The sequence below is a fragment of the Chelonia mydas genome, chromosome 5, assembly GCF_015237465.2.
Source record: "Chelonia mydas isolate rCheMyd1 chromosome 5, rCheMyd1.pri.v2, whole genome shotgun sequence".
Taxonomy (NCBI): domain Eukaryota; kingdom Metazoa; phylum Chordata; order Testudines; family Cheloniidae; genus Chelonia; species Chelonia mydas.
In genome coordinates, this window is record NC_051245.2 from 126,852,833 (window position 1) to 126,877,189 (window position 24,357).

General features: G+C 46.2%; 1 protein-coding gene across 1 annotated transcript in view; it reads left to right on the forward strand.

Annotated features, from left to right (window-relative positions):
* The window catches only part of TRABD2A (TraB domain containing 2A), a 106,288-nt gene that overhangs the window by 46,705 nt on the left and 35,226 nt on the right, over positions 1–24,357 (forward strand). The window contains exon 3 of the mRNA XM_037902283.2: positions 23,588–23,734. Within this exon, the coding sequence (XP_037758211.1) occupies positions 23,588–23,734 (147 nt within the window). The remainder of the gene's footprint in view (positions 1–23,587; positions 23,735–24,357) is intronic.

Consider the following 24,357-nt stretch of genomic DNA (forward strand, 5'->3'; position numbering starts at 1 on the left):
TTGTTTGGCAACGTAGCCTAGTCTGCTTGGAAAATCACAAGACCGAGGCAGAGCTGGAAACAGGTCCTTGCTGCTGTTGGAAGCACTAGATCCTCTGCTTTCCAACTGAACACACAGTGCTCACCTTGCTCCCCAGGGATATTGGCTCTGAAAGACAGGACATTCATTATGTCTTTCGCTCTCTCCCTTAGAGCCCTGCAAAATTGACACACATGGTAACAAGGATATGTCTGCACTGGAGGCATGCCCCCAGCTGTCCCATGTGGTGTGTTGCCCAAGTCCCCCAACCATCCATACTCAAGGCCTTTAAATGCCTGTCTAGGGGCACATGGAACCCGAGCTGGCATGCTCCATTGAGGATATGTGGGACAACGTGTGTTGAGCTATGACCCGCCCACTTAGCAGTGTGGAGGAAGCAAAAGCGTGGGCACCTGGCCTTGTGTTTAGATAGTCCTCTAGTGCCATTCCCATAATTCCCTGTGTCTGTATCTTCCAGGCCTTCTGGCCTTGGAATCTATGAAAGAGGCACTCATTTATCGGCAGAGGTATAACAACCTAGAGGGATTATTTTTGGTTATTAGTATTGTGCAGATACCAAGAGCCCAACCAATATCAAGGCCCCCTTGTGGGAGGCAGTTCACAAAGAGGAGTAATAGTGTGCTGCTGTCCCAACCCAATGTCAATAAAACCTTCATATCGCACTCTGCCATCTTGTATTCCATAGATAGAGTCTAAGATTTCACATGTGAATAAAGCCAAGAAAAAGAAGTGTTCATCCATATAATGAGGTGTTGGAAAATGGCTAGGTGTTTACAGGGCTGTTATTATCTTTTTTTTTTTTGGTTATATTACAGTAGCACACAGAAGTTCCAATTAGGTCAGGCACTGCACAAACACACTGTAAGCTGATCAGGAAAGGGTTCTCTCTCACAATCTTATACTTCTCCCCAGTGCTTTTCCCAATTAAGAAAAGGAAGATCTAGCCTGAGCATGAGGAGAAATATGCTCATGGTGAGATGTATTCATGACCAGATTAGTTTCCCAAAGTGAGATGTATTCATGACCAGATTAGTTTCCCAAAGGAGGAGGTTCAAGGGCAATTATATGAGACTTTTAAAACCTTGAAAACATGGTGAGGACTGGAGTAGTCCTCATCTTACGGGGTGATGGAATAGCTGCCTAGTAAGTCATGTGTAACTAACTTGGTTAGACCTCCCATGTGTGGGTGATTGCTTCTAGGAAGGTTGGACCAAATGCAATCCCTAGTTTATCCAGGAGCTAGGCACATAACATCTCATGACAATAATACCTCAGATTGCCTTTAATCTTTTCTTTGCAGAAGAAATATGTTATTTTAGTTCAATGCAGAATAGTTTTTGGATGAAGGTAAAGTGTTGAAAATACAGGGATCTGTTTGACTCGAGGCATAACAGGTGAAATATTTGTCATAAAACTATATCCATCCCCAGCCTTGATCAGAACTCATAGCATTTGCAGTTTACACTTTATCTGCTAAGCTACATAGTTTCATTGCTATCCAGTAACACACACACGTTAAATTTATTATTGAAGTTAATATTCTGTAAACGCCTAACTCAGAAAGGGACTTAAACACGTGCCTAGATTTAGGACAGACAAGGTGTGTGAGGTAATATCTTTTATTGGACTGATGAGAGAGACAGCCACCTTGTCTCTCTAATATCCTGGGACTGACACAGCTACAACACTGCCTAGTGTGACGGGGCAAGGCCAGATGGCTATAGAAAAGTAGTGGGAGATAGATATATTAGCTCTAGGCTCAACAAATCCCTGGTACCAGGATGAGTGAAATGGCAGCTGCTCCAGGTCAATTCATAGAATCATAGAATATCAGGGTTGGAAGGGACCTCAGGAGGTCATCTAGTCCAACCCCCTGCTCAAAGCAGGACCAATCCCCAATCAAATCATCCCAGCCAGGGCTTTGTCAGGCCTGACCTTAAAAACTTCCAAGGAAGGAGATTCTACCACCTCCCTAGGTAACGCATTCCAGTGTTTCACCACCCTCCTAGTGAAAAAGTTTTTCCTACTATCCAACCTAAACCTCCCCCACTGCAACTTGAGACCATTACTCCTTGTCCTGTCCTCTTCTACCACTGAGAATAGTCTAGAACCATCCTCTCTGGAACCACCTCTCAGGTAGTTGAAAGCAGCTATCAAATCCCCCCTCATTCTTCTCTTCTGCAGACTAAACAATCCCAGTTCCCTCAGCCTCTCCTCATACGTCATGTGTTCCAGACCCCTAATCATTTTTGTTGCCCTTCGCTGGACTCTCTCTCCAATTTATCCACTTCCTTCTTGTAATGTGGGGCCCAAAACTGGACACAGTACTCCAGATGAGGCCTCACCAATGTCGAATAGAGGGGAACGATCACGTCCCTCGATCTGCTGGCTATGCCCCTACTTATACATCCCAAAATGCCATTGGCCTTCTTGGCAACAAGGGCACACTGCTGACTCATATCCAGCTTCTCGTCCACTGTCACCCCTAGGTCCTTTTCCGCAGAACTGCTGCCTAGCCATTCGGTCCCTAGTCTGTAGCTGTGCATTGGGTTCTTCCGTCCTAAGTGCAGGACCCTGCACTTATCCTTATTGAACCTCATCAGGTTTCTTTTGGCCCAATCCTCCAATTTGTCTAGGTCCCTCTGTATCCTATCCCTGCCCTCCAGCGTATCTACCACTCCTCCCAGTTTAGTATCATCCGCAAATTTGCTGAGGGTGCAATCGACACCATCCTCCAGATCATTTATGAAGATATTGAACAAAACCGGCCCCAGGACCGACCCCTGGGGCACTCCACTTGACACCGGCTGCCAACTAGACATGGAGCCATTGATCACTACCTGTTGAGCCCGACAATCTAGCCAACTTTCTACCGACCTCATAGTGCATTCATCCAGCCCATACTTCTTTAACGTGCTGACAAGAATACTGTGGGAGACCGTGTCGAAAGCTTTGCTAAAGTCAAGAAACAATACATCCACTGCTTTCCCTTCATCCACAGAATCAGTAATCTCATCATAGAAGGCGATTAGATTAGTCAGGCATGACCTACCCTTGGTGAATCCATGCTGACTGTTCCTGATTACTTTCTTCTCGTGTAAGTGCTTCAGGATTGATTCCTTGAGGACCTGCTCCATGATTTTTCCAGGGACTGAGGTGAGGCTGACTGGCCTGTAGTTCCCAGGATCCTCCTTCTTCCCTTTTTTAAAGATTGGTACTACATTAGCCTTTTTCCAGTCATCTGGGACTTCCCCCGTTCGCCACGAGTTTTCAAAGATAATGGCCAATGGCTCTGCAATCACATTCGCCAATTCCTTTAGCACTCTCGGATGCAACTCGTCTGGCCCCATGGACTTGTGCACGTCCAACTTTTCTAAATAGTCCCTAACCACCTCTTTCTCCACAGAGGGCTGGCCATCTACTCCCCATGTTGTGATGCCCAGCAGAGCAGTCTGGGAGCTGTCCTTGTTAGTGAAGACATAGGCAAAAAAAGCATTGAGCACATTAGCTTTTTCCACATCCTCTGTCACTAGGTTGCCTCCCTCATTCAGTAAAGGGCCCACACTTTCCTTGGCTTTCTTCTTGTTGCCAACATACCTGAAGAAACCCTTCTTGTTACTCTTGACATCTCTTGCTAGCTGCAGCTCCAGGTGCAATTTGGCCCTCCTGATTTCATTCCTACATGCCCGAGCAATATTTTTATACTCTTCCCTGGTCATATGTCCAACCTTCCACTTCTTGTAAGCTTCTTTTTTATGTTTAAGATCCGCTAGGATTTCACCGTTAAGCCAAGCTGGTCGCCTGCCATATTTACTATTCTTTCGACTCATCGGGATGGTTTGTCCCTGTAACCTCAACAGGGATTCCTTGAAATACAGCCAGCTCTCCTGGACTCCTTTCCCCTTCATGTTAGTCCCCCAGGGGATCCTACCCATCTGCTCCCTGAGGGAGTCGAAGTCTGCTTTCCTGAAGTCCAGGGTCCGTATCTTGCTGCTTACCTTTCTTCCCTGTGTCAGGATCCTGAACTCAACCAACTCATGGTCACTGCCTCCCAGATTCCCGTCCACTTTTGCTTCCCCCACTAATTCTTCCCTGTTTGTGAGCAGCAGGTCAAGAAAAGCTCCCCCCCCTAGTTGGCTCGTCTAGCACTTGCACCAGGAAATTGTCCCCTATGCTTTCCAAAAACTTCCTGGATTGTCTATGCACCGCTGTATTGCTCTCCCAGCAAATATCAGGAAAATTAAAGTCACCCACGAGAACCAGGGCGTGCGATCTAGAAGCTTCTGCAAGTTGCTGGAAGAAAGCCTCATCCGCCTCATCCACCTCATCCCCCTGGTCCGGTGGTCTATAGCAGACTCCCACCACTACATCACTCTTGTTGCTCACACTTCTAAACTTAATCCATAGACACTCAGGTTTTTCTGCAGTTTCGTACCGGAGCTCTGAGCAGTCATACTGTTCTCTTACATACAGTGCTACTCCCCCACCTTTTCTGCCCTGCCTGTCTTTCCTGAACAGTTTATACCCATCCATGACAGTACTCCAGTCATGTGAGTTATCCCACCAAGTCTCTGTTATTCCAATCACGTCATAATTCCTTGACATCACCAGGACCTCCAGTTCTCCCTGCTTGTTTCCAATGCTTTGAGCATTCGTATATAAGCACTTGAGATAACCTGCTGATCGCCCCTCATTCTCAGTATGAGGCAGGAGCCCTCCCCTCACAGACGTTCCTGCCTGTGTTTCCTCCCAGTATCCCGCTTTCCCACTCCCCAATTAAGACACCAGGGGCCAATTAAGAACTTTCCAGAAGGCAGGGAGAATGCTAGGTTGATTGGGACACCTGAAGCCAATCAGGGGCTGGCTGAAACGAGTTAAAAGCCTCCCAGTTAGTCAGGTGGGTGTGCATGTCAGGAGCTGTGGGAGGAAGTTGCGCTGTTGGAGAGGCTGAGTAGTACACCCCATATCAGGCACAAGGAAGGAGGCCCTGAGGTAAGGGTGAAGTGGAGCTTGAGGAAGTGAGGGCTGCTGTGGGGGAAGTAGCCCAGGGAATTGTACATGTCATGTTTCTAAAAGGTGAGCTACCATAGCTGATACTATTAGGGTCCCTGGGGTGGAGCCCGGAGTAGAGGGTGCGCCCGGGCTCCCACTCCCCTTTGCCCCCTGATTAATCACTGAGACTGGGAGACAACAGAGACTGTGCAAGGAAGGATAACTTCTCCTCACCTCCCTTGCTGGCTTATGATGAAAATGGCTCAGTAGACTGTGACCCTTGTCTCTAGAGAGAGAGAAGGGTTACGCAGAGGGTCACAGTGAGCCTTTAAGGCTAGTGAAATCTGCCAGGAAACGTGGGACCCACGGAGGCAAGGACAGAGCTTTGTCACATTAGATTTGAGGCATTTTAATGGGGTTACTCACATGCTTATGGCCTGAATGCAATAGAAACATACAGTTTATATCGTACTTATGTATTTCCTGTTTACTGCTTGTGCAGCACTCCAAGAAGCTTTGGTTGGAGGGAGAGCATGCAATGATTATTATCATAGCCTATTAAGAATTAAAAACAATGTAAAGGCTACAAAGTTCAGACATGTTGGATTTTAATCGTTCATACAAAGACCTGATGGAATCAGAATGTCGTTCAAATCAGACAATTTAATGTATGTTTATTGTTCATCCGTTTATTGAACAAGTACATTTTTCTATAATAGAGCTATAGACTTATCCCTAAACAGGGCCTCCATCTAATACTTTTTGATTATGGTGTTACTGCAAGTTGGTAAGCAATGGGAGAGCACAAAAATACCACTGTGAGCACCATCAAATTCTGAGACAATCTTCTCCAGTCATCCAAGGGCACACATACCGTGGTGAGGAGCTGTGTTAACAGCTCAGTGGATAGATTCTTTACTCCTCTCATTAGTGATGACAAATGTCAATACATAACTTGTGCAGTGGTTAAAGGGAAAGGGGCAGATCCTTAACAGGTATAAACTGTCATAGCTGCATTTGGAGCTGTGACCGTCTACACCAGCTGAGAAGCTTTTCCTAGTTTGTCTGAGTTTCAGGCTGTTCTCGGGGAAGCCTAATGGGAGCAGAGTTAAGGTGGTCTGAATGGCCTTACCTGTGTGCATGCATTTGAATACTGGGAAGAGTGAGGGGGTTGTGTGATGTTGAACCCTAAGCTGGAATTTGTAGGTGTGCCCAAGTGTGTGTTTTCTTGGAAGGTTTTTTCACTGCAGTACGTGATAAGATTTCTGTGAGAGGTCCTTGATTTCAATAGAGATTTTGGAAATGAAGAAGAGTTCTGTTGGGCAAGACTCCAGGGAAGGCAGAAAGAGGAAGTGAAAGACGGAAGGTCATAGAGTGATATTGTAATGGAAGCAAAGTAAAGGGAAATTCCATCGCAAAAGAAAATTGCTATGAAGAGGAATAATACTGACACGTAAAAGATGAGATCTAGGCTTTGGTGCAGATTTTTGATATTACAAATGGCAGTTGAAAGTCAAGAGGAGCTAGGCATCTAACTGCCATTTGTGCCTTGGAAATCTTCCTTGTCTGTGTTGGAAAAGTTCAGTGGTTTCACTAAAATGATCTAAAAATTGCTAGTTAAACCACTGCAATTTTATGTAAATGCACTTTAGCTAACCCAATATAAGCAAGAATTAAACCACTCTAAGTCCATTGCATCATGGATTTCCACTGGTTTAAATATATTATTTGTTTAAATAGTTAAACCCGGAGCGCACATCTAATACAGACCATTCCGTAGAGCTGAACTGGGAGGTTAGGACAATGGAAATAATCAAATATTTGAATGGCAACAGAATCTTGAAGAAATCTGTGCGGGGGGGGGTCTTTATTTATGAAACACACCAAAGGCTTTGGAAATATCAATAATACGCCTAAAACATAGAGACACCTTTTCATAAGAGACTGGAAAAAAGTGTTATAACGATATCTGGGGAAAAGAAAACCCATGGCAAGAACAGCACTCAAAGGGGACCAAATATGAGTGGATGATGGGAAGGATGATCAGTGTATGATGAAGCAAACCGCTTTTTAATAAAAAGTGTGCGAGCATGAAACATCAAGAAGTGGTTAGAGCCACTGTTGGTTAGCCAGGGAAAGTTATTGACGTGGAGAAGATAAAAGAATACCTGGTAAAACTAAATATTTCTAAATCAGCAGGACCAGAGGACACACGTCCAAGACTTCTAAAGGAACTAGCACAGGATACAGCGGAACTGCTAGCCATCATTTTTGAAAATTCACGGAAAACAGGTGAGACCCCAGAGGGTTGGCGAAAGCAAATGTAGTAACATTTTTTAACAGGGCAAAAAAGACAGTTTAGGAAGTGACTGACCAGTTAGTTTGACTTCAGTAGAAGGTTACAACATTGTGAAAAGGAAGGATCCAATTTGTAAGCACTTATATAGCGAGCTGGGTGAGATTCTTCAGCCAAAACTTCTTTTTGGCAAAAAATTGGTAACATTGAGACATTTCTTGCATTCCTGTCAGTTTTGCCAAATTATTCTGGTTGAAAAAAACCAAAATCCTACATAAAAGGATCTGGAAAACCAAAATGTTTTTTGTTTCAACATTTTTGTATCAAAAACATCTTTGATTTTTTTGGTTCAAAATGACTTTGTTTCAAAATTTCCTTTAATTTTATTTTAAAAAAACCAATAAAATGTTTTAAAATAGTCAAAGTCAAAACATTTCGGTTTTGTCAAACGACATGTTTAGTTCTGCCTGACTTTTTTTCCAATGTTTTGATTTGCTGAACATTTCAACCCCCCCGCCCCCTTCCCAGTGTAACTCTGATACAAGTGGGTTCCCCCGAGTTCTTTGGAATTGCTAGCAAACCAAAAAATCTGCTCTTCGCACAGCTCTGCTTAGGTAGCTCATCCTGTTGTGACACCAGGAAATAAATATGGCTCAGTGAGATGCAAGCAGTGTGAGTTCATTTAAAAAAAAAAGATTGTCTGTGGGCAAAGTGGATGTAATGAACTTAACCCACTTGGCCTTCAGTAAGACTTTCAATACATTCTTGCCTGGAAAAATAATAGGGACGTTAAGGGAATGTTTAAAAGGTATGGTAAGGTACCAACAAGGGCTGGATCTCCCCAGCACACAAGCTAAGAAAAGATATTCAGCCCATTCTGACCTTTGAACTTACCTTATGTTATGATCCTTAACTATGCCAGGGTAGCTAACGTGGCACAATCCCTGTAGTGTGGATGCAGTTTACACTGGTATAAAGGTGTCTCATACTGGTATAGCTTATGGCTATACTGGTATAAGGCACCTTTGTTCTGATATAAATGAATTCACATTAGGGGTTATACCGGTATAACTATTTTGGTAAAAATCACCCCCTAACTGGAATAGTTGTCCCAGTACAAAAAATCTGTAGACCAGGTCTTAATGTTTGTAAAGTGCTTTGACATCATCAGATAAAATGTGCTAAATAAGCACATATGATTATCACTGTGGAAGCTGGCTGCTCACAATGGAGATAGCCATGATGAAAAGATAGAAAAAAAGTGTGCTTTTCAGATGGTCTGATGGTCTCCTGGTGGTTGGGGGTTATGCAGAACGTACTGTATTGATACATTACTGGAATTTGGCACTTTACCTTTGCAAGCTATTTTGAAAGGAGATCAGCCAATGAAGCTACTGAACCAATGACAACTATTGCTGAAGAGTCTGGGTGAGTCAGGGAGGGTTCAAAAGACTGAAGATAAAAAGCAAATGTGATCACATTAATGTGTCACTACAAACCAGACACACTGGGTGGTCGTTGACAAGGATGATTTCTCCTGTCTCTGCACAAATTATACTAAACTGGGAAGTGTTGGGGACAGGGCTGTGCGTCTGAGTTGAGCAGCTCCAGGTGAGCTGAGGGGACATGTTCAGTGTTTAAGTAATTGAAGTGATAAAGTTGAACAAACTGGCAGCCAGGAGGGAGGCACTGTGGGGCAGGGAGAGAGGGGGAGCTGGCTGCCAGTGGGTGCTAAGCACCCACTAATTTTTTTCCGTGGGTGCTCCAGCCCTGAAGTACCCACGGAGTCAGTACCTATGGTGCCAGGAGCTGTACAGACACAGAACAAAAAGTCCCTGCTCCAAAGAGTTTACACTCCAAGTCATGGGGTTACTGCACGGCCTCCCTACAGAGCAGAGTTAAGGTTGTTTGGGTCACTTAACTGAGCATTTCTTACCTTAGTGTGTTGGGATTTCTGTCAAGTTTTAACTCTGAATTTCCTGGGTTTGTAATACTTGGTTTTAGGATAAATATACCAGCTTGTGTTTTTTTTTTTTTTTTTTTTTTACCTGTAAATTGCTGAATGACATGCACTCTCCACCTTAAAATCTTAACCATAGATTTTTTGTTTATTAATTCGATAGGGGTTTGGCTTAGCATGGGATTTTTCTGCCTTGCTCTGAGTCAGGACAAGAGGGACTGTGAAATGGGATTAAGATATCACAATAGTAATACCGACTTGGAGGTTGTTTTATGAGTTTAAATGTTCTAGTGTTGTCTCCTTTGAGTTGTGGACGCATTCACCTGGAGAAAGGTGTAGTCAGTTCAGCAGCTGTGCCAGTAGGAGAAGCTTTCAAGGGTTTGTGTGTGTACAGACAATGAAACCTATCGTTAGTTGCCTGATTCTTTATAAGACTCTGTTTGAAGTTGCTTAGAACACATGGGCAACCTTAATTCTGGTATGATTGACTTTGCAGGCTTCATGTCCTTTAAATATAGCTTGTTTAGATGTATTTAGCGAGAGAGGTTCACTGATTAGAGAAAATAAATTATATCATTTCTTTTCTCCATCAGTTATGTTGTAAACTTAAAGCCTGTAAAGCACTTTAAGATACTGGGACAAAAGATACTATATGAATGGAAGATGGTGGTAGTATTATTACAATTATTAACATGAGGTGTACTTAGGGCTAGTCTACACTTACTGTGGATCAGTGCTGCCAGGGGTCGATTTGCAGGGTCTAGTGAAGACCTGCTAAATCGACCACAGATCGCTCGCCTGTCGACTCTGGTACTCCACCGGAACGAGAAGCATAAGGTAAGGTAAGTTGACGGGTAAGTCAAGTTTCTGCCGTCGACCCAGCGCGGTGTAGACACTGCAATAAGTTGACCTAAGCTATTCACGTAGCTGGAGTTGTGTAACTTAGATCGACTTAACCCCGTAGTGTAGATCTGCCCCTAGAAGTGATTTCAGGACACTTACTCCTTCTTTGGCATAGTCTGTTTTGTAGTGTGAACAGACTCTTAAGGGGTCTCAGTCTCTCTCTCTGTCTCTCTTTTTAATAAATCTGATTCTAACCCTGAAAAACAAATTGAGTAAGGGAAAGTGTTGCTTTTCTCTCAGCTCTTCTCTTTGTTGTCAGGGTGGCAGCGGGGTGTATTCCATCTGATGCAATATCCCACATAGTACATCAGGTGCAACATAAGGCCAGGGAATGGTTTGGAAGGAGATGGTTAATAGCACGCTTATACTCAGACCCCCTGTAGTGTTCTGGTAGCTCTCTAAATGAAACTTCTGCACAGACTCCTGCCGTCTCCATGCCTTGAGTGGTTTTTGCAGGGTTACTTGCTGTAGCAGGAAAGTTCAGGTTCCAGGCTTTGAGAAGGGCACTCCCAGCCTTTTGCTTCAATGGGAGTTGAGATGCAGCCACAGAACATCTAAGAAGTGCGTTGCATCTAAGCGAGGAGCCCTGCTTTCTTCTCAGCACTCAGTTTGAACCATTACCATGACAAAGGAGGATTATTGACTTTCATTGCCACGATGCCTTTGATTCGAGGCTCGCTTTGATTCGGGGCGGCTGTGCTCACTTGCAGAGAGGGACCGGTCCCCTTCAGGTGAAGAGGGAGAAGAGAAATGAGCTCTTAAAGCGGAGGAGAGAAGGGAGCACACGACTCAATTGAATGGGTGACGGCAACCAATGCAGGGAGTTGCTGAGAAGGGACACCAAAGCAGCCACGATGCCTTGAGACAGTTAAAAGCAAATTGTCTGGCTGAGCGGGCCTGTAGCAAGGAAGATGCTCCCCCAAACTATAATTCAAGGGGTTGAATGGCCCTCAAAACTGAGAGCTGAGAAAAAACCATAGAAGATGAGGCAAATGATCGAACAGATGTGAGCGCTTTTGTTGCGAAGACTTGGAGGCTAGCGGGGTGGCGATAGGCTAATTTGAGTCTCATAATGCCAGGTTCCTTTCATATGCAGAGCAGCGCTTTGATCCGGGCTGGATGAAAGTGCTGAAAAGTGGAGAGGATGGCAGGGGGTCTTTTGTCTTTGACAAAAAAGGCATCTGCCGGGCTCTAACTCCCTCTTCCCCACCCCTTTAGCCTAGCAGGCTGTTCCAACAATGCCCGCAAAGGGGACAAGTGTCTCCTGACAGCTGAAGGAATCTCAGGGAGGAGAAAGAGACTTGCAGCAATATATATACCAGAGAGCTTAATCGATTTTTTCCACAGTACAAAAAGGGGGGGGGGGGCAGAGGGAGAGAAGAGAGAGAGATCTGAGTGGAAATGAGAGGTGGGAGGGGGAAAAAACCTTTCTAATAAACTTGTTACTTTTGTTCTCGGAATACATCTTTTCAGGAGATGCTTTGATGCTGGTGTGAATGCACTTAATGGAAAGTGGTGTTGGGGTGGGGGGCAGGAGAGGAATATTTCTGAAAGAAGGACAAACTTGGAGTGATTTCCTGTGGATCTCAATGCAAGGAAGATTTCTGAGTTAATATAATACAGTGTGATGCAAGAGACACTCGGAGAACAGAAATCTACCTTATGTACCATTGGTTTGCAAAATCAAGCTTAACACAAACAGCTGGCTTAATTTAAACACTCCCCAGCTATGCAGAATTAACTGTAAAGGTCTCTTGCAACTTACTGTTTGCTATTCTCTTCTCCCTTTTCTAACAGTGTACAGTAGCTCAGTTTCCTACTTGCTGCAGGGGGATTTTAACTTGGTGCCAGCATCCAATTCAAAGGCTCTAGATCAACTGGGGGCATGATTCCAGTCGCTTACTTGTCTTACCCCTGTGTAACTCAGCAGAACTATTCCTGCTTTAATATACCTGGTAAGTGAGATGAGAATCAGACCCTGACAGTCTAATTACTGTGGACTTCCCAGATCAGCACTTTGTAATAGAACTAACATGTTCTCTTAGTAGTAACACTAGATAAGGTTATCAACTCTGAACCAAGTCAGTCACACAAATTAAACACCTTGAGCACATGAGTTCAGGAATTCTTCTTGCTATGAAATGCCCAGGACTATCAATCATTGACTGTTTACTGAAGATAAACTTTTCAGCAGGGGCACCATTTGAAGCAGCATCTGGTATCGCAAACAGCTGAAATGACACCATTCTCTAAAATAATTGTGTGGGGAGAATTTTAGGTGCTGTTCCTAAATGCAGGAGTGCCTTTACAAAGGCACACATGCTAGTACAACATGATGAAACCCTAGCTTCCTTCGGCAATCCGTGCTGTGCGCTAGCTGCGTTGTAACCATATACTCTTCTTTGATAAACATGCCACGTTCTACCTCCAACAAATGCCCTCACAAAGCTTTAACAGCCTGATGCTGAGAGTGTTTTTAGCACTACCATCATCCGCCCTGCACTGCATGGATCCTGGTGCCGTGAATTTACTGCATGAAATTGTGGCTCTGTTGATTCCTATGCCTTTGGCATAGCTTGACTTTTTTACCTCCCGGTGCTGTGGACTTGATCTTGAGTTCCTTTGGCTCCCCCTGATGACACCAAAGGAGTGCTGAAGGTACAACTGGGTGCCATGCAAGCAGGAGAGCGCACCCTAACTGATCTGCAAATGTTGGCTCAGAAGTGGTTCTTACTGGATGTCTATCTATCAGTACTGTGCAGAGCTGTAGCTTAGATGGTTGGAACTAAAATGGGGGTGTTGCTTCCTGGAAAGTGAAAATTGGGAAGGAACTGTTTAGTCCCTAAATGGAAATGAAAGCAGCCATTTGAGGTCAATATCCCCAGCTGCAGAATTGGTTTCCGGTGTTCGATAAAGCTATACTTGCCTGGGTGCCTTTTGCAGAAAGAACAAGGCATGAGACACGTAGTTCCCATTAAAATTAGATGGGAATTGGGCATCCAAAATCCAAAAACCTGAGTCCCTTGGGTGGCTTTGAAAACCTTATCCCGGAGCTTTAGATGATCTTCTAGCTGAAATATGGAATATCTGATTAGAACAGCAAAAGGGCTTTTCCTCTCCTACAACTGCGTTTCCTCTCTGACTATCCAGTAGACCTTTGCTGATCTTCACACTTCTGTGGTGGACAGCTCCCACCTTTCAGCGAAGAGTAGTGAGCCAAGGGTTGTAGTGAATATTTATATTAGTAAGGCTTTGTGAAGTACATCTCAGTGTCCTGTAATAGGTTTGAAAAGATTAAATCTTTATTCTGACAATTGTAGTTTTTAGTTTTAAACTGCATCTTTATGGCACAATGTCCTCGCTTCGTTGTGTGTTTGCGATCTCACTGATTCACAAAATTTAATAAGGCCTCCTAGTGGAGATGCACCTTATCCCAGCAAGAGTGCTTTTGCTGTTACTGCATATACTAGATCCCTGAACAAAATATGCCATTCTGGCCAAAGCACTTTTTTGCTGGTAAAATCGCATCTATCTTAGGGCTTTTGACGGTAAGGATCACACCCCAACTGACATTTCTATACCAGGAAAAGTTTAAATCAGTGGCTCTCAACCTTTCCAGACCACTGTACCCCTTTCAGGAATCTGATTTGTGTTGTGTGCCCCCAAGTTTCACCTCACTTAAAAACACTTGCTTACAAAATCAGACACAAAAATATAAAAGTGTCACAGCATGCTATTACTAAAAAATTGCTGATTTTCTCATTTTTACCATATAATTATAAAATAAATCAATTGGAATATAAATATTGTACTTACATTTCAGTGTATAGTATGTAGAGCAGTATAAACAAGTAATTGTCTATAAAATTTTAGTTTGTACAATCTTCGCCAGTGCTTTGTACGTAGCCGCCTGTTGTAAAACTAGGCAATATCTAGATGAGTTGATGTACCCACTGGAAGATCTCTGTGTACCCCCAGGGGTATGCACACCCCTAGTTAAGAACCATGGGTTTAAAGTGTAGAGCTGACCTTTGTCTCAGTAGGCCCCCTCTAGTCTTTAGCGTCAATTAGGGCTTGCCTATACAGGAAATTAAACAAAATGAACCAGAAGTGTGAAATTAAAGGGCCTTAGTTAAAGTTCCTGAAATCCCAGTGTGGACATACTTGTTCAGAAATGTCCTTAATCCACTTCAGTTTAATGTACTTCCAAAGTGAATTAAGCTAAAGGAAACTAAGGGTATATCTATACTACAAAATTAGGTTGAATTTATAGAAGTCGGTTTTTTAGAAATCATTTTTATATAGTTGACTGTGTGTGTCCCCACACAAAATGCTCTAAGTGCATTAAGTGCATTAACTCGGCAGAGTGCTTCCACAGTACCGAGGCTAGCATCGACTTCCAGAGCTTTGCACTGTGGGTAACTGTCACAGTTCCCGCAGTTTCTGCAGCCCATTGGAATTCTGGGTTGAGATCCCAGTGCCTAATGGGGCAAAAACATTGTCGCAGGTGGTTCTGGGTACATGTTGTCAGGCCCTCTCTCTGTGAAAGCAACGGCAGACAATCGTTTTGCGCCTTTTTTCCTGGGTTACCTGTGCAGACACCATACCATGGCAAGCATGGAGCCCGCTCAGATCACTTTGGCAATTAGGAGCACATTAAACACCACGTGCATTATCCAGCAGTATATGCAACACCAGAACCTGCCAAAGTGAAACCGGGCGAGTAGGTGACGTCAGCGCGGTGACGAGAGTGATGAGGGCATGGACACAGACTTCTCTCAAAGCACGGGCTCTGGCAATGTGGGCATCATGGTGCTAATGGGGCAGGTTCATGCCGTGGAATGCCGATTCTGGGCCCGGGAAACAAGCACAGACTGGTGGGACCGCATAGTGTTTCAGATCTGGGACGATTCCCAATGGCTGTGAAACTTTCACATATGTAAGGGCACTTTCATGGAACTTTGTGACTTGCTTTCCCCTGCCCTGAAGTGCATGAATACCAAGATGAGAGCAGCCCTTGCAATTGAGAAGCGAGTGGCAATAGCCCTGTGGAAGCTTGCAACACCAGACAGCTACCGGTCAGTCGGGAATCAATTTGGAGTGGGCAAATCTGCTGTGGGGGCTGCTGTGATGCAAGTATCCAACGCAATCAAAGATCTGCTGATATCCAGGGTAGTGACCCTGCGAAATGTGCAAGTCATAGTGGATGGCTTTGCTGCAATGGGATTCCCTAACTTGGTGGGGCCATAGACGGAACCCATATCCCTGTCTTGGCACCGGAGCACCAAGCCGGCGAGTACATAAACCGTAAGGGGTACTTTTCAATAGTGCTGCAAGCACTGGTGGATCACAAAGGACATTTCACCAACATCAACGTGAGATGGCCAGGAAAGGTACATGACGCTTGAATCTTCAGGAACTCTGGTCTGTTTCAAAAGCTGCAGGAAGGGACTTTATTCCCAGACCAGAAAATAACTGTTGGGGATGTTGAAATGACTATAGTTCACCTTGGGGACCCAGCCTACCCCTTAATGCCATGGCTCATGGACCGTAGTCAGGAGCTGTTCAACTACAGGCTGAGCAAGTGCAGAATGGTGGTAGAATGTGTATTTGGATGTTTAAAAGCACGCTGGTGCAGTTTACTGACTCGCGTAGACCTCAGCGAAACCAATATTCCCACTGTTATTACTGCTTGCTGTGCGCTCCACAGTATCTGTGAGAGTAAGGGGGAGATGTTTATGGCAGGGTGGGAGGTTGAGGCAAATTGCCTGGCCACTGGTTACGCGCAGCCAGACACCAGGGCGGTTAGAAGAGCACAGGAGGGCTTGGTGCGCATCAGAGAAGCTTTGAAAAACAGTTTAATGACTGGCCAGGCTATGGTGTGAAAGTTCTGTTTGTTTCTCCTTGATGAAACCCCCCAGCCCCTTGGTTCACTCTACTTCCCTGTAAGCTAACCACCCTCCCCTTGCTGCTTGCAGAGGCAATAAAGTCATTGTTGCTTCACATTCATGCATTCTTTATTAATTCATCACACAAATAGGGGGATAACTACCAAGGTAGCCCAGGAGGGAGGAGGAGGGAAGGACAAGGCCACACAGCATTTTAAAACTTTAAAACTTATTGAATGCCAGCCTTCTGTTGCTTGGGCAATCCTCTGGGGTGGAGTGACTGGGTGGCCGGAGGCCCCCCGCCCCGTGTTCTTGGGTATGTGGGTGAGGAGGCTATGGAACTTGGGGAGGAGGGCAGTTGGTTACACAGGGGCTGTAGCGGCGGTCTGTGTTCCAGCTGCCTTTTCTGTAGCTCAACCATATGCTGGAGCATATTAGTTTGATCCTCTAGCAGCCTCTCCATTGAATCCTGCCTCCTCTCATCACGCTGCCGCCACCTATCATCTTCAGCCCTCTCTTCAGCCCACCACTTACATTCTTCAGCCCGCTACGTACTCTCTTCAGCCCGCCACCTCTCCTCCCAGTCATTTTGTGCTTTCCTGCACTCTGACATTGTCTGCCTCCACGCATTCGTCTGTGCTTTGTCAGTGTTGGAGGACAGCATGAGGTCAGAGAACATTTCATCGCGAGTGCGTTTTTTTTGCCTTCTAATCTTCACTAGCCTCTGGGAAGGAGAAGATCCTGTGATCCTTGAAACACATGCAGCTGGTGGAGAAATAAAAAGGGACAGTGGTATTTAAAAAGACACATTTTATAGAATAATGGGTACACTCTTTCACGGTAAACCTTGCTGTTAACATTACATACATAGCACATGTGCTTTCATTACAAGGTCGCATTTTGCCTCCCCCCACCGCGTGGCTAACCCCTCCTCCCACCGCGTGGCTAACAGCAGGGAACATTTCTGTTCAGCCACAGGCAAACAGCCCAGCAGGAATGGGCACCTCAGAATGCCCCCTTAAGAAAAGCACCCTATTTCAACCAGGTGACCATGAATAATATCACTCTCCTGAGGATAACACAGAGAGATAAAGAACAGATGTTGCTTGAACGTCAGCAAACACTGGGACCACACGCTGCCATGCTTTATTCTGCAATGATTCCCGAGTACGTGCTACTGGCCTGGCGTGGTAAAGTGTCCTACCGTGGTGGACGGAATAAGGCTGCCCTCCCCAGAAACCTTTTGCAAAGGCTTTGGGAGTACATCCAGGAGAGCTTTATGGAGATGTCCCTGGAAGATTTCCGTTCCATCCCCAGACATGTTGACAGTAGCTGTACTGGCTGCCAATGCCAGGGAAAATTAATCATTAAACATGCTTGCTTTTAAATCATGTATACTATTTAAAAAGGTACACTCACCAGAGGTCCCTTCTCCGCCTGGCGGGTCTGGGAGGCAGCCTTGGGTGGGTTTGGGGGGTACTGGCTCCAGGTCCAGGGTGAGAAACAGTTCCTGGCTGTCGGGAAAACCGGGTTCTCCGCTTGCTTGCTCTGAACTATCTACAACCTCCTCCTCCTCATCTTCCTCGTCCCCAAAACCTGCTTCCATGTTGCCTCCCTCTCCATTGACAGAGTCAAAGCACACGGTTGGGGTAGTGGTGGCTGAACCCCCTAAAATGGCATGCAGCTCATCATAGAAGCGGCATATTTGGGGCTCTGACCCGGAGCGGCCGTTCGCCTCTCTGGTTTTCTGGTAGGCTTGCCTCAGCTCCTTAAGTTTCACGTGGCACTGCTTCGCGTCCCTGTTATGGCCTCTGTCCTTCATGCCCTGGGAGATTTTGACAAATGTTTTGGCATTTCCAAAACTGGAACGTAGTTCTGATAGCATGGATTCTTCTCCCCATACAGCGATCAGATCCTGTACCTCCCGTTCGGTCCATGCTGGAGCTCTTTTGCGATTCTGGGACTCCATGGTCACCTCTGTTGATGAGCTCTGCACTCACCTGCAGCTTGCCACGCTGGCCAAACAGGAAATGAGATTCAAAAGTTCGCGGTTCTTTTCCTGTCTACCTGGCCAGTGCATCTGAGTTGAGAGTGCTGTCCAGAGCGGTCACAATGGAGCACTCTGGGATAGCTCCTGGAGGCCAATACCGTCAAATTGCATCCACGCTACCCCAGATGCGACCCAGCAAGGCCGTTTCAGCGCTAATCCCCTTGTGGGGGGTGGAGTAAAGAAATCGATTTTAAGAGCCCTTTAAGTTGGAAAAAAGGGCTTCGTCGTGTGGACGGGTTAAATCGATTTAACGCTGCTAAATTCGACCTCAGCTCCTAGTGTAGACCAGGGCTAAGGCCTCTTCTGAATGAGAGCATCCACAGTGGGATTTAATGCATTTTAACAACGAGTACGTCTACATTGCAGCCAGGGGTGTGCATGGCAACTCATGTGGACATACCCGTAGTTATACTCTAGCTAACCTGCTAAAAATAGAAGTGAAGATGCCCCGTCTCTCAACCCCCAAACCCCACCAGGTATGTGCTTGCTTGTGCAGCTTACACAGAAAGTCCATGCCACAGCATCTTCACTTCTATTTTTAGCAAGCTAGCTAGAGTACAGCTACTGCAGATATGTCTACACGAGTTGCAAATCACACCACGGCTGCAGTGTAAACTACACTGAGACACTTTAAATTCACACCTTTAGTTAACCTGGTTTAACTTTCTTGAACTTCCTCAGGTAGACATGCCCTTAGCGGGGTGCTATTGGAGCGAGAAACAGAATTCCTGGAGTACCTGAAAAATGTGGGCATTAAGTGCTGTTTTTTGTGTCTTGAGGAGATTGAAACAGATTGTGTCTATATATACTAATACACCAATGTAAAAAGTTCTTTGTGGGTAGGCAGTCAGGTTTGGTTGTAATGAAGGCAACATCATTTCACATTGTGTGAACATAGCTCTGTAATCTCTGCACTCTCATCCGTTGATCAGAAGGCAGGCACATACAATGGGGAGGGACAGACTGACGTGATTAAATCCCATGTTCCCATTGTTTTATAATCTTGACATTTGGTATATGCATCCATGGACCTCTGAGCACAGTTGGGGAAACCTTTACATTTTCCATCAAAGGTCACCAGTCCAAAACAGTTTACAAAAACAATACTAATGTCTCCTATGAGGCATGAGATCTCTAGTTTGGAGGAAATAAGGCCGCCTGAGGTCACTGGTTCTGTTCATTGGATTTTAGCCAAGGTAGTTGTTGAAGAGGGAGTAATTGCGCTGCATGGAGCAATGCTGGTATCTGCTTCCATCCGAAAGGCAGACTGCTGTCAAATAGCATTCAGAGATCACTATTTTCATACCGCCATAGTTGGGCATGGATAAAAAATTTCCTCTGGGCAGGCACATTTGTAAAAAAATAATCTCTGTGTGGCATGCATGGATATGTTTATATACATGTATGTATAGACACTAAAACTCATCACACAAGACTCAAATTATTATTTGTATTACCATGCTAGTTCTTGACCAGGACCCCAATGTGGTGGGAGCTGTACAAAGACAAAACAAAAAGACAGTCCCAGCCCCAGAGAATTTACAATCCAAGTATAAGACAAGTGACAACAGATGGATACAGACAGATGAGGGAGTACCAGGAAGTAGTGAAATGATACTGGGCAGTCTGATCAGCAGTGGTCAGAATAACATTACGGTTATGCCAAAGTCAGGCGCTGGACAAATTCTTTCTCTGGGTGGTGTTACACTCAGGGCCGGTTCTAGGCACCAGCAAAAGAAGCAGATGCTTGGGGCGGCACATTTCTAGGGGCGGCATTCTGGCGCCGGCCATGCCGCCCCTAGAAATGTGCCCCCGCTCCCCCAGCTCGCCTCCGTTCTGCTGCTCCGCTTCTCCCCCCTCCCTCCCAGGCTTGCCGTGCCCCAAACTGCTGTTTCGCGCGGCAAGCCTGGGAGGGAGGGAGGAGAAGCCGAGGGGCGGCGCTCGTGGGGGAGGCGGCGGCGGAGCGGAGGTGAGCTGGGGCGGGGAGTGGTTCCTCTATTTGCCCCCTCCCCCTGTTACTTCCTGCGCTCCCCCCACCCCCGCTCACCTCCCCTCCGCCTGCTCCCCTGAACGCACTGCCTCTCCCCTGCCTGAGAGGGAGGGGGGAGAAGCGGAGCAGCGGCATGTTCAGGCGAGCAGGCAGAGCGGAGGTGAGCTAGGCCGGGGGGTTGTCGGGGGGGGAGCAGCAGGAAGCAATGGGGGGGGGAAATGCGGCACTCCCGGGGGAGGAGGTGGAGCCGGGGATTTGGGGAAGGGGTTGGGAAGGGGCAGAGTTGGGGCCAGGGCGGGGGGAGGGGCACGAAAAAAAAGCTGGGGCGTCCAAAAAATTTTTTGCTTGGGGTGGCAAAAATCCTAGAGCCGGCCCTGGTTACACTTCACCACCTTGCACATCCCGTAGATTTGATATTAACCATATTAATATTTATCCCAATCCTCTTTACTTACTTTGTGTTCTGATGAATTTGGTATTTTGGTACATTTGTTTTATTTGGAAAAAAGGAGAATAAAAGTGATAAAACACCCAATATTAATATATATATATCTATATGTATCTTCCGTTCATGTTGTTGAAAAGCACCAGTAGCTCTAGGTGCTTTTTGCAGTACCTGAAATAAACAACAAGTAAGAATCAATTCCACACAGCTAATGGCACAAAGCCACCCAGGCTGGAATAATTCTCCCCATATCTAGCCAGGCACATCCTTCAACCCGCCTTCTGCTCCAAAGGCAAAGAGGATGAGCTTTGCAGAATGTCCTGGAAGCTAGCAATTCTAGCCTCTCTCACTGCAAAGGGACCAGTTCCAGAGTTGATGTGTCCTCATGGGAAAAGGCCCCACCCCTTTAAACTGGGGGCCTGTCAGCTTTAGCGCCTCTGCTAATAGCAGCTGCCCTGATGCGGCGGGGAAAGGGAAGGGTGTTACAGGAGCGTGGTAGGTTCTGAGGATGCTGGCTGTTTTTCTTTAGCTGACTCGCTCTTACGTCAGCTCAGGTCATTCCTATTGGGTACAGCAGATGAGTTTAAAGGGCTGAGTGTCTCTGAGGCAGAAGGATGTAGGGGGAACCGTAGGGAACAACCAAGCTTGGGAGCAAGGTAAGGCTGAAAACAACCTTTTCTTGTTTACCTTAACAATAAAGGCAAACCTCCAGAAGAGAGGAATGTTTGTTTTATCTTGCCCAGTGTGTATGCATTGTGTTCAGAGCAGATAGCATCACCCTGCTTAGATAGAGGGTCTGTCAGGTGCCAAATCCATTTAGGTCTTCTATAGCCCAAAACCACCACCTGAATCTCAGTCAGGCAGCCAGTGCAGATTATAGGCACTGTCGTTATGTGCTCTCTATGGTCCTAATTCAGGAAAACATCTGTATTAAAGACAGCTCCCGTATTTCAACCAGGTTACCATGAATAATATCACTTTCCTGAGGATAACACGGAGAGATAAAGAACGGATGTTGCTTGAATGCCAGCAAACACCGGGACCATACGCTGCCAGGCTTTGTCATGCAGTGATACCAGATTACTTGCTACTAGCATGGCGTGGTAAAGTGTCCTACCATGGAGGACGGAGTAAGGCTGCTCTCCCCAGAAACCTTCTGAAAAGGCTTTTAGAGTACCTCCAGGAGAGCTTCACGGAGATGTCCCTGGAGGATTTCCGTTCCATCCCCAGACACGTTAACAGACTTTTCCAGTAGCTGTACTGGCCGCGAATGCATCCCAAGTCCTTAGGGCAAATTAATCATTAAACATGCTTGCTTTTAAAACATGTATTGTATTTAAAAAGGTGCACTCACCAGAGGTCCCTTCTCCGGCTTGGTTGGGTTGGGAGGGTATTTCAGTCAGGGTGATAAAAAGATCCTGGCTGTCGGGGAGAACGTTGTGCTGTGTGCTCTCCTCAAGCTCGTTCTCCTCCTCCTCATCATCTTCCCTGTCAGCATGGTGGAGAGTACCCCATCATCGGAGTCCACGGACAGGGGTGGGTAGTGGTGACCCCCCCCCCCCCCAGAATTGCATGCAGTTCAGCGTAGAAGCAGCATGTCTGGGGCTCTGTCCAGGAGTGTTCGTTCGATTCTTTGGTTTTCTGGTACGCGTGTCTGAGCTCCTTAAGTTTCACGTGGCACTGTGTTGCGTCCCTGCTGTAGCCTCTGGCCCTCATGGCCTCGGAGATTTTTTGAAATGTTTTGGCATTTCGTGTTTTGGAACGTAGTTCTGATAGCACGGATTCCTCTCCCCATACAGCGATCAGATCCAGTACCTCCCATTCGGTCCATGCTGGAGCTCTTTTTCGATTCTGGGACTGCATGGTCACCTGTGCTGATGAGCTCTGCATGGTCACCTGTGCTGATGAGCTCGCCTGGCCAAACAGGAAATGAGATTCAAAAGTTCCCGGGGCTTTTCCTGTACACCTGGCCAGTGCATCCGAGTTCAGAGTGCTGTCCAGAGTGGTCACAGTGGTGCACTGTGGGATAGCTCCTGGAGGCCAATACCATCTAATTGTGTCCACACTAACCCTAATTCGAAACGGCGATGTCGATTTCAGCGCTAATCCCCTCATCGGGGAGGAGTCCAGAAATCGATTTTAAGAGCCCTTTATGTCGAAAAAAATGGCTTCGTTGTGTGGACGGGTGCAGGGTTAATTCCATATAATGCTGCTAAATTTGACATAAACTCGTAGTGTAGGCCAGGCCTAAGCATGTGTTTCCATCCCATCAAAGTCAGTGAACAGAGTTGGGCTCAAGCCTTAAGTGCTTTCCTGAATTGGGATTTAAGTGAAGCCCTGATCAGTGCAGAATACTTCTTCTTACTCCTGCTTCTGAATGGCCCCAAGCTGAAGCCTGAAGCAGAGAGAGTGTGCTACAGAGGTCTAGTCTTGAGTGGTAAGGGCATGGGTAACTCCAGCAAGGTCTGCACCCAAAAGAACCAGTAGTCCTCTTCTCACCAGGTGCTCTTGGCCTCAGCTGCTGTTTGAACAGCCCAGGATCTAGAAAGACACCCCCTCCCCCCAAGTTGCATAGCTTGGTAACAAACAATCCCTCAGTCTGCAGTGCTGACCCTTCCGCTTGCTGCCCGCTGCTCTGTCTCCGTGGGTCGCACCTCAGTCTGCTAGCCCTTACCCTGGCCCTGATCTCATTCAGATACTGAGTCACTCATCCTATTGCAACCCCCAGGGATGTGTAGAGATGCCACAGCCTGTATCTCCCCCTGAGCCCAACAGCCTCCTGTATTCGGGTGAGCAGGAGGGGAGGCAGGATAGATTCCCCTGCCCCCACAAGGCAGTGTACTCTGTTGTTTCTGATGTGTAAATAGCTATACCTCTGCAGGAAGGGTGGGTTGGTGAAGCATGTGGATTACCACACTTGGAGTGGGAGTAGAGTTGAAGATTCTTGTTCATATTTATCTTCACAGCCAGTGAGTTAAGCACTTATAAGGAACTCTGTCTTTTCCTCCCTCCTCCCTCCCTCAGGTGATCTTTGCTTTGAATCAGACTCTCTTGCAGCAGGAGAGCCTCCGAGCAGGAAGTCTTCAGACCCCATATACGACCGAGGACCTTATCGAGCATTACAACTGTGGGGACCTCAACTCCATCATCTTCAGCCATGACACTTCTCAAGTGAGTCTTGCCGCTGCACCCCCTGGTATTTCCCACCTGTCCCTGACTGCCAGAGAATCCCCTGATTCCGCCCTTCTGCCATGCCAGCGTCCTTCCACGGACAGCGCTGCCTCCACTCCGAAAAGGTCTGAGAATTGTTACCAATAAGTAGAACCACTTATTGTTCTGTTTAGTGTGGTAGAAACGGGAAGGGGAGAAATGGGGGGGGATGTTTCAAATGATTTTGCCTGCCTTCTTGTCAGGCTGTCCCCGATTTGGATTTTGGGGGGGTTTCTGTCCCTGTTAATTTGAACCTTTCGTTTCTTGCAACTTGAGAGAGTTAAAAGCTTTGCTCAGGAGTCCAGCCAATCCAAGCAGGTACAGCAGCAACACCGGGGCTCCCGGCATGCAAGGGGTTAACTCTGGCTTCCCTAGCATAGGTGTGCTGAGGAGGGGCTGTATGCTTAACAGGCTTTGCCAGGCTCGATGTACAGGTATATCTGTCCTCCTCCCCTTTGTGGAAGTACAATTTAGAGTGTCAAAAGAGTGCTTTTGCCAGTAGACCGTAAACCATTTCCCCAAACAGAATTAGCTATGCTGGCAAAAGGACATTGTTGCTGGTATAACTGCACATACCGTAGGGA